The following is a 16511-nucleotide window of genomic DNA, read 5'->3' as shown; positions in this document are numbered from 1 at the left end:
GATCTGAAAAATATTCTAGAAAGAGATCATGAGGACTAGGATTCCGTGAACCCCAACAGAATGAGTCTACCAGGAAAGGCAAGTAATTCCACAGAGGGTAAAAAAAGAGCAACCCCAAACAGGAATTTACCATGACAAAGAAAAGCAACATACCAGTTATAAGAATCAACATTAATGGTCTCAATTCAGCAATGAAAAGAAACACACTGAAAGAATAGATCAACAGCAAGATCCAACAATATGCTGCATGAAAGAAACACATTTAACTTCAAAAAGTAATTCATAGCCAGATGTGATGGTCCACACGTGTGATCCCAGCCCTGGGGAGGCTGAGGAGGAAGGATCACTATGAATTTAAGGCCATCCTGGGCTACATAGCGAGTTCAAGGCCAGCCTGAACTACATGGTGAGACCTTGCACCCCCCCACTACCCACAAAAGGAAATTGATAGACTGAAAGTTAAAGGATGAAAACAAAAACTCCATGAGACAGGAACCTGCAAGAAAGCAGGGGTGTCTAGTCCATTTGTAGACAAAGTGGATTTCAAGTCAAGACTGATTATGAGAGACAAAGAAGGTGACTACATTCTTATAAAGAGAATAATGCATCAGGAAGAGATAATGATCATAAATATATATGCACCAAATATCAGAGTAGAAAAATATATAAAACAAATATTAACAGAGATGAAAAACCAAATAAACACTAATACAATTGTAATGGGGGATCTCAGTACCCCACTGTTACTAAGAGATCAACTAGAGAAAAATCAACAGAGAAATATCAGAACTGAACCAACTTTCTGAAGAAATGGACTTAGTAGAAGTCTGTAGAGTGTTAAACCCCAACATATCAGAATACACGTTTTTATCAGATGCACGTAGGATAATTCTTCAAACTGACCACATACTAGCTCAGAGAACATGCTTAAGTAAGTGCAAAGCAATTGAAATTATCCTGTGCACATTACCCGATCATAGTGCAATGAAACTGGAAATCAGTGGAAAAAGAAACCATGAAAACCTCACAAAACATGGAAATTAAACAACACCCTCCTGAACAACCAAGAAAGTTTCTACAGTTACATGATACCGCCAATACAACATGCCAGAGTGTTCAAACTCAGTGAAAGCCGTGCTCTGAGGAACGTTTAGAGTGGTGAATTCTCATATCAGAAAATGGACCAAGCTCAAATAAACAACCTAATTGTTGAAACTCAAGCTTCTAGGAAAAGAAGAGCAGGCCAAGCCCAACGCTCATATGAGGGAGGAAATTACAAAGATCAGAGCAGAAGGTGATGCAATGGAGACTTAAGAAAGCAATACAAAGAACTGATAAAATGAAGCATTGATTCTTTCAAAGGTTAAATCAGATTGAAAAACTCTTAGATAACCTTATCAAAAAAGGAAAAGAGATGACTCAAATCCATGCCATTAGGAATAAAAAGAGTAAAATCACAACAGATCCTACAGAAATCCAGATGGTCATCAATACCTACTTCGAGAAGTTGTATTCTAACAAGATGGAAAACACAGAAGAAATGGGCGGATTTATAGATACATAACAATTTTAAAAAGCTGAATCAAGAAGATATAAAAATTCTAAATAAACCAACATCAGTCAGTGAAACTGAAACTGTCATTAAAAACCTGCAAAAAAAAAAAAAAAATCCCGAGGTCCTGAAGGATCCACTGCTCAATGCTGCAGCCTATGTAGAGAAGTCCTAATGCTGCTACTTCTCAACTCTTAATGAAACTAAAAGGCAAGCAAAATTCCCAAATTCATTCATGGAATCAAGCATTTACCATGATACCAAAACTGGAAAAGGACCCAGTTATCAAAGACAATTAAAAGCCTATCTCCCTAATCAACATATGTGCAGAAATCCTCAGTAAGATCCTGGGAAACAGAATGTAGCACATCATCAAGAAGATTATACACCATTATCCAGTGGGATGCATCCCAAGGATGCAGGGGTAGTTCAGCATATGTAAATCCATAAATGTAAGGCACCATATTATCAGAGCAAAGGACAAAAATAATTATCATCTCAACAGATGCAGAAAAAGCTTTTGACAAAGTCAAGCACCCATTCATGATAAAAACTGTACAGAAAATTGGACTAGATGGTCTTTATTCAATCTGATAAAAGCCATCTATGACACACCAACAGCCAACATCATACTACATGGTCAAACATTGAAAGCTTTCTCTTTAAAATCAAGAAAGAGATAAGGATGTCCACTGTAACCACACTTAGTGTTGTTCAGGAAGTAGTAGCAATGGAAATTAGGCAAGAGTAAGAAATAAAAGGAATGAGAATAGGAATGGAAGAAGTTAAGTTGTCCTCATTTGCAGATGAACATGATACTCTACATAGAAGACCCCAACACTCCACCAACAGACTTTTGTAGATTTAATAACCAAATCCAGTAACATAGCTGGATACAAAGTAATCCCCCAAAATCAATAGCATCCCTGTACACAAATAACAAACTTACTGAGAAAGCAATTAGGGAAATAAGACCTTTTTAAATTTTTTTTTATTTTAAAGAGATTAAGACAAAAGAGGACATAACAAATTAGATCAGATCAGAACAATGCAAGTGACACAGCATTTTACCACAAAGACAACCCATAATTAACAGTAACTACCGTAGTGTTTCTTTGTTTGAAATAGTTTAGCATAGCTTCATATATGATAGTATCTAGAATAACAAAGCAGTATAAAAGCATTCAAGAAAATGAAAGCATTATAGAGCTTTCAGAACTAAATAGCAGAGAATAAACCGTGGCAACTATATTATCTCATTTTCCATAGAAAATTTGTTTATATTATCACACATAATATCCAATGAGATATAACAGGATAGAACTAAAGGCAACAGAAAAACAAAAGCATAGTAGGACTTCAGAGTAAGATGATACTAAATCATCTCTGCCTATTCTAATGTCTTCTTTTCTTTAAAATGGCTGTTTACTCTATCAAAGAGAATAAAATCAAACAAATGATGATAAAACCATTCCAACTACTGAATGCAGACATCATAAGGCCTCAGAGCAATGTAATGGGGAATCACGATTACTATGATTGATTTATTTCGCTAATGAGTATGGTCTCAAGGTTTGTCCACTTATTTATAAATATCTAAATGTGATCATTCTTTATAGCTGAGTAGTCCTCCATTGTATAAAAATAGCAAGTCTATTTTATACATTCCTCAGTTGATGGACACTTAGATTGTTTCCAAGAGCTGACTATTAAAAATTGAGCTGCTATAAACATGCTTGTGCATATATCACTGTGCACTATTTTACTTCTTCAGGGAATATGCCTAGAAGTGGAATAGCTAGAACAAATGGGACTTCCAATCCCAGCTTTCTGAGAATTGGTATTTCTTCATCTGAGAACTTTGTATTCTTCCCAGATGCCCATTTTTAGATTGGGTCTTTGAGTTTCAGGGGTCTGATTTTTTTAATTATTTATATGTTTTAGGCAGAAGTCCTTTGTCTGAGGGACAGTTCACTAAGATTTTTTTTCAAGTTTGTGGGTTTTCTTTTCACTATGCTGGAGATTTCTTTTGACATGCAGAAAATGTTTAATAAGACATAATCCCAGCTATTGATTTTGGAAGTATTTCCTATGTGGTTTGATTCCTGTTCATAACTCTTTACCTACCCCTATGTCTTCAAGATTTTTACATAATTTGTCTTCCAACAGATTTAGTGTTTCTGTTTTAATATTCAGATCTTTGATCCATTTAGAGTTTAGTTTCGTATATGGTGACAGGCATGGGTCTAGTTTTAGTTTTCGGCATATGTAGAGCCAGTTTTTCCAGCACCATTTATTAAAGAGACTGTCATTCTTCCAGTGAACATGTTTGGCCCCTTTATCAAAGATAAGGTGGTTGAGTGTGTTTGTAGTTGTGGTTGTATCTTCTAATCTATTCCATTGATCTTCAGGTCTGTTTTGATTCCAGTACCATGTTGATTTTATTTCAGTTGCTTTGTAGTATAACTTCAAGTCAGGGATTGTGATGCCTCCTGCCTTGCCTTTGCTGCTTAGAATTGCCTTTGCTATTCTAGGTCTCTTCTGGTTCCCCATGAATTTTAGGATTGATTTCTATAGATCTATGAGGTATGTTGATGTATTTTCATTGGGATCACCTTGAATCTGTACAAAAGTTTTGGGAAAATGGCCATTTTCAAAATATTTATTCTTCCTGTCCATGAGCAAGGGATGTCTTCCCATTTTTTGAGATCCTCTTCAATTTCTTTTCTCAGTGTATTATAATTTTCCCTGTATAGATCCTTTACTGCTTTTGTGAGATTAATTCCTAAGTATTTTATTTTTTTAGATGTTAGTGTGAAGGGTGTGACTTCTCTTATTTCTTTCTCAGTGATTTTGTTGTTAGTGTATAGAAATGCTATTGAGCTCTGAGTATTGATTTTGTATATAGCTACATTGCTGAATTTATTTATTACATCTGTGAGTCAGTCACTGGAGTTTTGAGAGTCTTCTATGTAGAGTATCTTATCATCTGCAAATAATGATAATTTAATTTCCTCTTTTCCTATCTTTACCTCTTTCATTTCTCTCTCTTGTCTTATTGCTCTGGCTAGTATTTCCAGTACTATGTTAAATAGGAGCTGTGATAAAGGACATCCTTGTCTTGTGCCTGATTGTAATGTAAAGGCCTTCAGTTTTTGGACATTTAATATGATGCTGGCTATAGGTTTGTCATAGATGGCCTTTATCATATAAAGACTATCTATTCCAATTTTCTGTAAGGTTCTTATTGTGAGTGAATGTTGGAACTTATCAAAAGCTTTTTCTGCATCTATAGAGATGATCATGTGATTCTTACTTTTGGCTTTATTGTTATGGTGGATTACATTTATTGACTAACATATGTTGAACCATCCCTGAATTCCTGAGATAAATCTCACTTGGTCATGGTGTATAAACTTCTTGATGATTTGCTGCATCCTGTTTGCCAATATTTTATTTGATTTTTGCATTTGTGTTCATTAGGGAGATTGGCCTGTAGGTCTCATTTTTAATTGGGTCTTTCTCAGGTTTTGGTACTAGAATAATATTTACTTCCGACTTAGGAAGTAAATAATTTACTACTGACTTAGGAAGAATTGCTTCCCTTTCAATTTCATTGAAGAGTTTGAGGAGTGTCAGCAGTAAGTCTTTGTATTTCTTGTAGAATTTTGCAGTAAATCCGTCTGGACCTGGGCTCTTCTTTGTAGGTTCGGACTTAATTACTTTTTCAATTTCCTTAATAGAAATTAGGCTGTTCAGCAGTTTTACATCTTCTTGACCCAGCTTTGGTACTTCATATGTTTCTAGGAAGCTATTTCTTCTGTGTTATCAATCCTATGAGAGTAGAGAATTTTGAAATAGAGGTTAATGATCTTCTGTATTTCCACAGAGTCTGTAGTGATTTTGCCTTTTTCATTCCTTATTGTATGAATTTGAGCTGTTTCCTCTTTTTAATAAGGTTGGCTAGGGGCTTATCAATTTTATTTATTCTTTCAAGGAACCAACTCTTTGATTCATTGATTTTTTGGATTGTTTTCTTAGTCTCTATTTTATTAATTTCTGTTCTGATTTTTATAATTTCCTCCCTTCTTTTGGCTTTGGGCTTGACTTGCTCTTCTTTTTCTAGATGTTTGAGGTGTAGCAACAGGTTGTTTATTTGTATTCATTCTGTTTTCCTGATGTGGGAACCCAGTGCAATGAATTTTCCTCTGAGGACTGCTTTCATTGCATCCCACAGATTCCAGTAAGTTGTACTTGTATTTTTGTTTCCTTGTAGGTATTGTTTAATTTCTTCCTTAATTTCCCCTTTCACCCACTGATTGCTCAAGAATGTATTGTTCAATTTCCATGTGTTTGTGGGGTTTCTGTAGTTTCTTTTATCATTAATTTCTAGTTTCATGGCACTAAGATCTTATAACATGCATGGGATAATTTCAATTCTTTTGCATTGATTTAAATATGTTCTGTGAGCTAGTATATGGTCTAATTTAGAGAATGTCCCATGTGCTGCTGAGAAGAATATATATTCTGATGTTGTTGGATGGAACACTCTGTATATGTCTACCAAGTCCATTTGTTCACAGGCTGTTCACAGAAATCATAGCTGATAATTTCCCAAACATGAGAATTGAAACTAACATTAGGATTAGCAAAGCATAAAAAACTCCAAATAGCCATAACCAAAATAAAACTAAACCCAGGCATATCATAATCACCATCCCAGAAATCCAACATAAAAATAGAATACTAAAAGCTGTCAGAGAAAAGACAGGTCACCTATAAAGAAAAGCCTATCAGAATTACAGCAGACTTCTCAATACAAAAAATGAACTCAAGAAGAGCATGGAGTGAAGTATTTCAGATCCTAAAGGAAAATGATTTCCAGCCTAGACTGATGTACCCAGAAAAACTGTCCTTCAAAATGGATGGAGAAATAAGATTCTTCCATGACAAAGAACAACTGAAGAATTTCATCAACACCAAGCAACCCTCCGAAGAAGAAAGACAGTCTAGATACACATAGGAAAAAAAAACCACTAAGCAAGGTAGACAACTAAACAGATTGAAAAGATGAAGATGCAACAGAAGAAAGATAATATGTTAACAATAAGCCAATGTATAACAGTTATAACCATCAATGTAAATTGTCTCAATTCACCAACTAAATGAAACAGATTGGCAGAATGGGTCAAGAAACAACATCCAACCATATGCTGTCTGCAAGAAACTCATCTAACCCAAAAGGAAACTCGTAGACTGAAAGTCAAAGAATGGAAAACAATACTTCATGCTGTAGGAACTGAAAAAAAAGTGAGAGTAACTATTTTGTTTGCAGATAATGTGAACTTCAAACCAAGAATGATCCTAAGAGATAAAGAAGGTCACTACATACTGGTTAGGGGAAAACTTAAAGAGGAAGAGATGACTATCTTAAATATATATGCACCAAATTCCAGAGCACCCAGCTATATAAAGCAAGTATTAATAGAAATGAAAAATCAAATTAGCAATAACACAATTATAACAGGATAACTTAACACACTGTTGACACCAAGGGACAGATCAACCAGACAGAAAATCAGCAAAGAAATAACAGAACTGAATCACATCTGTGCATAAGACCTTTTATAATGTCATCCCAAAAAAATGGAATACCTTGGGATCAATGTAACATAGGAAGTAAAAGATCTATACATTGAAAAGTACAGGAGAGAAAAGAGATATCAGAAAATCGAAAGTTTTCCCTTTTTCTTGGGTATGAAGAACCAATATATTAAAAATGGCCACACTCCCAAAAGTGTTTACAGATTTAATGCAATTTCGATGAAAATACCAATAGCATATCTCACAGAATTTGAGGGAAAAAAGTCCTAAAATTCATTTGGATCCAGAAGAGATCTAGAATAGTAAAAGCAATCCTGGGAACAAAGACAAGGCAGAGAACATCATAATCCCTGACTTGAAATTATATTGCAAAGCTAGTGTAACCAAAGTATAATGATACTGCCAAAAAAATAGACCTGAGGATCAGTGGAACAGATTAGAAGGTGCAGAAAGAACTCTAAACATAGCCACTTTATATTTGAAAGAGGGTCCAAATACCTTCACTGAAAGAAAAATAGCCTGTTTAATAAATGGTTCTGGGAAAAATGTTTTTCCACATGCCTCAGCTAATGTTATATCCATATCTCTAACCTAAAGTTGAAATGGATCACATATCTAAATACTAAAGCAGAAACACTAAACCTGCTGGAAGATACAGTAGATAAAACTGTTGAAGACACAGGCGAAGCAAAGACTTTATGGACAAAACCCCAGTCACACAGGAAATATCAAAAAGAATCAAATGGGATCTCATCTTATTAAAGAGTTTTTGTGTAGCAAAAGGAATCACCAACAGAGTGATGAGACAACACTTAGGATGGGAAAATTTTATTGCAAGCTGTTCCTCAGCCTAAGGAGTAATATTGAGAATATGTAAAGAACTCAAATTTAAAGACCCAATCCTAAAATGAGCATCTTAAATGAATGTACACTTCTTAGATGAAGAAATAAAAACAGCAAATAAATACATGGAAAAATGATTGACGGCACTGGTCACTCTAGAGATACAAATTAAAATAACACTGAGTTTCAGTCTCACTCCAGGACAAATGAGTCTTATCAAGATATCAACCAATAACAAATGCTGGTGGGGCTGTTTCGAGAAAAGAATGCTTGTCTACTGTTGACGGGAGTGTAGACTGGTGCTACCACTGTGGAAATCAGTGTGGAGATTCTTCAAAAATCTAGCAGTAGAGTTTCCATTTGACCCAACTATTCCCCTTCTTGGTATCATTTCAAAAGAGTTAAAAGCCTACTCATGTTTATGGCAGCACAGTTTATAATAGCTAAGTTTTGCAAAGAGTCCAAGCGCCCATAAACTGTTATTTGATAAAGAAAATGTGAGGTTTTTTTATACAATGAAATACTACTCTGCCATAAAGAAATATAATCTTGAGACATTTCTAGCTAAATGGATGCACTCTTAGACCATAATCTTAAATGAATAGATTGGGCACGTGTATATATTGCATGATTTTTGTTGTGTGAGAGTAATCAAAATCATCAATAAGGACCAGAATGTGTAATAGATATTGGAAAGTGAAAAAAAAAAACACATGTTCAAATGAGGAGGACCAGGGAGAGGGGACGGAGAAATGAAGGAAGTGACAAGAAAAAAATAATTAAGGAAAAATTAGAAACAAAGCTTTTGTAAATAAGGAAAGGAATGGAAAAAAAGAAGCAACAAGATGTATCTATCATATACAGGTACAGATTCCCTATGATGAATGTTATTATTATGTATATCAAAAATGTACCCATATAAAAATAAGCAAAAATCAGCACTGAATTGTAAAGATGAATTAAATGTGGAGAAGATGAAATAAACAATTCTGTGATGGGGCTGGGGATTTAGCTCAGCAGCATAAGCGCCTGCCTTGCAAGCAGGCAGTCGTGAGTTCGATCCCCGGTACTGATAAAAAGGAAAAAGACAAAAAAAAATTCTGTGCTAAGGGTAAAAAAGACCACCTCTTGCTTAAATGGTGAGTTTCAGATAGTACACAAATCCAGGAGTTATAGATGTTCCTTGTCTTGTGGGCATTTAAGGAGTTAAGCACAGGACTTCATTGACACAATGAAATTTTTCTTCTCTGTATCAGTCTTTTTCTTCCTTCCATTTCTGTACTCTCATTTTCTAGAGCAGTAAAGCATATTCATTCAGTTCGTAAACAGTGCATTCAAATAATCATCAGTGAGTGTTTATTTAATTAGATTTTCTGTCATGGAATATGTTCTTATAACATCCATCCATCCCCCAAGCCAAAATTCTAAGTCTTAGATTCTTCCCTTTACTCCCTTTACATGCAAACCTATGCAAAGGCCAGGGATATAGCTCAGTGATAGAGCACTTGGTTAGCACATATTACACCCTGGGTTTCTTTCTCCAGTATCACAAATAACAATTATATGGCCAAGTTATATGGATTTATCTTCTTTACAGCTCTTGTCTTTGTGTTCTGGCCTGTTCTGTACCCTTATTGAATGCTTTCGTTCAGTTCATGTTTGATTACAGATACAGTCACCTCCTAACTGGTATCCATGTTAGTTGTCTTTTCTCTCCTGCCCAGTCAATATCCCTCTCCTGCTGACAATGTTTAGATGTCTTCCTACAGTTTGAGGATACAGGTCTAAACTCCATAATCCTGCTTAGAGACCCTCTATGATCTGACCTACTTTCTGATCTTTCCTGTGGTCACTGCAAACATGTTTAACTACAGCAAGACTGAAATGTGTGTCATGCCGTATTACCCACCCTCCATGCATACTCCTCTCTCAGCCTAAAACATCCTTTCCCTACTCTATATCTCACTAAATTTTCAGATCTCTTGAAAGTCAGCTCATAGTCACTTTTTCAGGATGCCTTTCCTCATTCTTACAGTTGTAGGACTCTTCTGTATGCTACTAGCAATCCATGCATTCTTCTATCTTAGTACTTGATGCATTATCCTATCATTGCTGATTCACATACATGTCCTCCCTGCTACCCAGAGTGCAAGTAGTCAAAGGCAAGGATTCTTTTTCTTCATTCTTTTGGAATTGCCAAAACCTAACCTTGAGTCTATCCAGTGATAGGTTCTTAATAAATGTTTGTGATATGAATACATGAGACTTTGTGACATAATACTTTTACTTTCTAGGTACATGGTCCAGTGGCCTGGTGGCCGAATCCTGCATCGCCATGAACTAGACACCTTTCTTGCACAGGCAGTATCTACCCAGCTTTATGAACCAGATCAACTCCAAGAACTCAAGGTGATTTGGTCCACTCCTTTAAGTTCTTACTTTTATGAGCTTATAACTGTGCTTGAGGTCTTTCTTTCCTAGAACTGGGGAGAAAAAGTTCTACAGGTAAGTATTGAGTTTACTCTAGCCTAAACTTTGTCTATAAATAAAACCAGTTAGCAGGTAGAGTTACCTGCAATGCTGTCCCTGTATTAATGGATGAGAATGGACAGAAGAGATGAATATTGTACAAAACAAATAGATCATGACCATGATAAGGCTTCTGACTGTTATGTACTACAAGTGGATTGGGGATGTTGCTCAGTGGTAGAGAACTGAGTTCCATCCCCAAAACAATAGAGAGAGACACATACATACTTTACAGTGGTTTATACTGATGGCCCTGTTTGTCTCTGAGTAAATGTACAAACTTCCCTTGAGTAATATGCATTGAGCATTAGGGGGAATTATAGAAAAGTGTTAGGAAAAAATTAGTCTACTGTGGAACTAAAGGTGATAGAACATAGTAGTGTAGCATGGGCTCTGAAGCCAGGCTTTCTTGAATTTGGATCTTGGCTTTGTTATCTTCATTACATGATCTTGGGCAGGTTAATCTTTCTATCTTCAGTTTCTTTACTTGTGAAGATATTAAGTAAAACAATGCACATAAAGCAGCATAATCTCTGACATGTTTTTCTACTTTTTTATTAGCATATGATTGTGATATACAATATTTATGTATGTTTTGAGAAATTTATTCACCTATATAGTATCTTGATCATAAGTATATGCAGAATTACAACCGTGGTTAAATTCCTATCATCTTGTTTTAAAAGCCTATATTGTTATTGTTTTGGATTTTTTGTTGTTCCTGTAGTTGTTGCTTGTATATCTCTTGGTCATTGTTGTTCTTTTCTGTGTTTTTCTTCTCTTTAAAATTTAAAACATAAAATAAAATAAAACAATTGAAGAGCTTTAAAAAACCTTGATCGTTTTTATCTCCTTACCTCACCACCTCCTTCCTCCTTTTCCTCTAATACCCTTCCTCATCTCCAAACGTCTGCTTCCCTGTTTCTTAAACCTCCTCTCTGCTTTACTGTTTATTCATATTTTCAGTTTCTCATATAAGAGAAATCCTGTGATAGTTAATCATTAATATCTGACTTATTTCACTTAATATTATGGTCCCAACATTCATCTATTTTTCTACAAATGATAGGACTTCATTATTTTTGTATCTGAATAATAATATATTTCTTTATCAGCTTTTCTGTTGATGGACATCTAGGATACTTCTATAGTTTAGCTATTATAAATTGCACTGCTACAAACATGGGAGTACATGTATCAATGTAGAATGATGACTTTTTAATTGTTTTGGAAATTTAACCAAAAGAAGAAAAGCTGGTTCAAATAGAGTTTCTGTTTTTTGTTTTTTGAGGACGCTTCTTGCTGATTTCCATAGTGGTTGTACTAGTTTACATTCCCACCAACAATATAGGTTTCCACTTTCTTCACATTTTGCCAGCTTTTTTTTGTTTGTGGTTTCTTGTTTTCTTGATGATAGCCCTTTTGACTAGAATAAGATAGAGTATAAGTTGTTTTAATTTGCATTTATCTAAATGCCTAATGATGTTGAACATTTTTTCATGTATAGTATTTGTCCATTTAAACTTATTTTTTGAAGAAGAATCTTTTAATTCATCCCCCCCCCCCTTTTTTTTCTTTTTATCCGTACCGGCGATTGAACTCACGACTGCCTGCTTGCAAGGCAGGTGCTTATGCCACTGAGCTAAACTTCCAGCCCCTATGCCACTGAGCTAAACTTCCAGCCCCTCCCTCCCCCTTTTTTAACAGAGACTTACTGCTGGCTTTGAGTTCATGCTGGCTTTGAACTCACTATAGAAAACAGATTAGCCTAGAATTAATGGTGATCCTCCTGCCTCAGCCTACCAAGTACTGGGATAGCTCGTATTCATCACCATACCCAGTTACATTTTGCCCATGGTTTGATTGGGCCATTTATTTTGGGGAGAGTTTAATTTTTGAGTTATTTGTATTTTCTAATTACTCTCTCAGAACAGTAGCTGAAAAAATTTCTCCCTAGTTTGTATCTTATCTCTTCACTGTTTCCTTTGCCTTGCAAACACTTTTTAATATAATACAGTTTATTGATTGCTGATATTATTTCTTGGGCTGTTAGAGTTCTGTTCATGTCCTTATGGAGTGTTTTCCTTATGTTATTTTCCAGCAGTATAAGCCCTTTTATTTTTACATCTAGGCCTTTGATTCATTTTGATTGGATTATAACAGAGGGTGAAGTATGTGGGTCTAGATTTATTCTTCTGCACGTGGATAACCAGTTTTCCCAGCATCATTTCTCCAGCATGTTTTGGGTATTTTGTCAAAGATCAGATGTCTACAAATTCATGGGATTTTTTCTCTGTCTTCTGTTCTATGCCATTGGTCTTCGTGTTTTTATTTTTGTGTCAGTAGCATGCTGTTTTTTTTTTATTACTATAGCTTTGTACTATAACTTGAAATTTGGGATCATTATGCCTCCTGCTTTGTTCATTTTGCTCAGGATTTGTTTGGTTATTCTGGGTCTCTTCTAATTCCATATCAATTTTAAGATGATTTCTAGTTCTGTAAAGAATGTCATTGGTATATTGATAGGAATTGCATTGCATCTATAAATCTCTTTTGACTATATGGCAATATTCAAGATATAGATTCTACCTGTCCAAGAACAAGAGATATCTTTCCATTTTCTAAAATCCTCTTCAAAGTACTGAGTTTTCATCACAGAGAGCCTTCACCTCAACAGGTTGCTTCCTGGATATTTACTTTGAAGCTGTAATGGAAAGTTGTTTTCCTAATTTCTTTCACTGTGAATTCATTGTTGGTGTATAGGGACACTACTGATTTTTATGTAATGATTCTGTATTTTGCTTCTTTACTGAATTTGTTTGTTAGCACTAAAAGTCTCTGGTGGAATATTTTTTGGTCTTCTATGTAAAGGATCATGTCATCTGCAAATATAGTTTAACTTCTTCCTTGCATTTTATTTCTTTCTCTCGCCTAATCTGAATAAAGTTTGGAGTACCACAGAATCTGCCAAAAAATGTATACACACTTCAAGAAAAACTTGTATAAATATTTTAACACTAAATTTATTGAAATGTCATGAGATTAATACAAGTTACCTTTGGCGTCTACAATTACAAGAGATGTGCAAAGTGGTGACCATTAGCTTCCAGGCATTTATTAATATGGCAAACTGCTTTTTGGGTGACCTTGGTCATTGAGATTGCTACACATGCATTTTCAATTTTTTCGGTAAGGGCCGGCAGTGTACTGGGTTTTCTGCAATATATGACATCTTCTGGCATTCTCCATATGAGGGTAACACAACCTGTTGAGAAAAACATCATACTGTTTTCTTTTCCTGAAGTGTGTGTACAGTTTTTTGGCAGACTTTGTATATTGAAGAGTGGTGAAAGTGGGTATACTTGTCTTATTCCTGGTTTTAGGGAAAAAACTCAGTTTTTCCATTTAGGATGATGTTGGCTATAGTTGTATCTTAAATGGCTTTTATCAATTTGAAGGTAAGGTCCTTCTATACCTGTTTTTTTCGAGGTTTCATCATGAAGGGTTGTTGCATTAATTTCATTGCCTATTATTGGTCTATTTAGGGTTTTTATACCTTCTTGATTCAATTCAGTAAGTCATATGTGTCTAGGAATTTATCCATTTCTTCCACATTGGCTAATTTGTTGGATTATAGTTTTTCAAAATAGTTTCATGTAATCTTGTGGATTTCAGTGATTTCTATTATAATTAATTTTGCCCTTTCTATTTCTAGTTGCATTGATGTGGGTCTTTCTTTGTTTTGGTAAGTTTGGCATAGAGGTTTATCTGTGTTTTTTTGTTTTGTTTTGTTTTTTCTTGAGACGGGCTTTCACTATGCAGTTTAGGCTGGCCTTTGAACTTACTTTGTAGCCCAGACTGGCCTCAAACTCACAGCAGTCCTACCTCCGCCTCCTGAGTGCTAGGATTACAGGTGTTCTGATCAATCGTATTTATCCTTTCAAAGGACTAACTCATTCACTGATCCTTTGCATTATTTTAGTCACAATTTCATTGATTGCCTTTCATACCTTTACAATTTCTTTCCTTCTAGTTTGGGTTTGGATTGCTCTTGTTTTTCTAGGAGCTTGTGATATGCTATTAAGTTTTTTGTTTGTTATCACTGTGTTTTACTACTGTGAAAACTCACAGCTATAAATGTCCTGGTTAGAATTGATTTTTATTGTGTTCCACAGATTGTGATATGTTGTATTATCACTATCATTTGATTCTAGGAACTCTTTAATTTCATCCATGATTTTGCCTATAACCCATTAATCACTGAAAAATGATCCGTGTATTTGTGTAGTTTCTGAGGTTTCTTTTGCTGCTGATTTCTAGCTTTATTCTGATATGATCTGATAGGATACAAAATGTTATTTCAATTTTTTATGTTTGTTGAGACATGCTTCATGGCCTAAAACATATTCTGTTTTGGAGAAAGTACTGTAGCTACTGAAAAGGATATATTGTCTGCTGTTGTTGAATGAAACTATGTAGATATCAGATAAATCCATTTATTCTATGGTGTGGTCCAATGCTGATATTTCTTCCTTGATACTTTTATCTGGTTGACCTATCTGATCATAAGAAGCAAAGATGGTCACTACATATTGTTATTAAAGGGAACAGTTTACCAAGAAGTGATAACAATTATAAATACATATATACCAAATGTCAATATACCCAATTTCATAAAAGGAAAAACTACTTGACATAAAAGGATACTAATACAATTACAGTGGAGACTTTAATACCCCTCTCATATTGTAAATGCATAGTACTCAATATTTAATATTAATGCAGAGCATTCCCCTCTGATTTTAGTAGCCATGCTCCTTTGAGAACCTGGGATAAATAAACTATAAAATCAAATTACTAAATTGAGTGAGGGGCAGTTGTACACACTGGTAGTTCCAGCTATTCTGGAAACTGAGGTGGAGGGATTGCCTGAGCCCAGAAGTTCAAACCAGACAGCAATATAGTGAGACCTCTTCTCAAAAAGAAAAAAAGATTTGGGCCTGGAGAAGTAGCTCACTGTTAGAGGGTTTGCCTAAAATGTGAAAGGTCCCAAATTCCATCTCCAGCTCCCCAAATCCCCAAACCCACACCAAAAGAACAGAGAAGAAAGATATTTGCAAATTTTAGTCAAAATTAAGTCAAGTAAGGGAATGATATAGCAGCGTAAGACAAACAGTGAATGATTCTTTTTTGCAGTAAATATAGTATTGCTGGATCCTAAAACAGGTCTTGATCCCAGATCATACCTAGGAAAGGACTTGCAAATAACTCACTCTTTTCCTATTGAAGCCTTATAATTTGCCAGCCTGAGGTAACAACTATGAAAATTTTGATTTTTTTCCAGTCGAGAGAGAGAGAGACAGAGAGAGAGACAGAGACAGAGAGAGAGAGAGACAGAGACAGAGAGTGTGTTTGTGTGGTACTGAGGATAAAATGTGAAGTCTTTTGTTGTGCATAGTCTACATAGTTAACATATTCTTTTAATAATTATATCTGTCCACATCCACAGATTTAACTGGCCCAGATCAAAAATATTTTTTAAATTCGCATCTGTACTGGACGTGCAGAGTTTATTTCCTGATATTAGTCCCTAAGCAATACAGTATAATATCTATTTACATAGCACATACATTGCACATTAGATATTGTAAGTAATATAGAAATGATTTAAAGTATATCAGAGGGAAAAATACAGTATATTGGAGGATATGGCTTATGTCATATGCAAGTTTATTTATTTACCATTTATTTATCTGTCTGCCTATCTATCTTTTTTGAGACAGGGTTTCACTATGCAGTTCAGGATGCTCTTGAATTCACTTTGTAGCCCTGGCTTGCCTTGAACTTGCAGTGATTCCCCTGCTGCAACCTCATGAGTGCTGGGATTGCAGATGTGCACCAAAACACCTATGCACATGTTTTCTATGTATTAAAATTTTCAGCAATTTTATCATATAGATATATCACTTAATTATTATAATGT

General features: G+C 35.0%; 1 protein-coding gene across 13 annotated transcripts in view; it reads left to right on the top strand.

The window, feature by feature from the left end:
- LOC100720927 (constitutive coactivator of PPAR-gamma-like protein 2) overlaps positions 1–16511 on the top strand; it is a 478018-nt gene that overhangs the window by 397243 nt on the left and 64264 nt on the right. For all 13 annotated transcript variants that reach the window (XR_010046553.1, XR_010046554.1, XR_010046557.1 and 10 more), the window contains one exon: positions 10294–10408. Coding sequence is in view for 9 of the 13 variants with exons in the window: in XM_063245942.1 (XP_063102012.1) it covers positions 10294–10408 (115 nt within the window). In the remaining 4 variants the exon portion in view is untranslated. Of the gene's footprint in view, positions 1–10293; positions 10409–16511 lie in introns of those variants that run through there.

Source organism: Cavia porcellus, unplaced genomic scaffold (genome assembly GCF_034190915.1).
Source record: "Cavia porcellus strain 051 isolate PalLab524CR breed Dunkin Hartley unplaced genomic scaffold, mCavPor4.1 scaffold_3, whole genome shotgun sequence".
Taxonomy (NCBI): Eukaryota; Metazoa; Chordata; class Mammalia; order Rodentia; family Caviidae; genus Cavia; species Cavia porcellus.
This window is presented reverse-complemented; position numbering and strand designations above follow the sequence as displayed.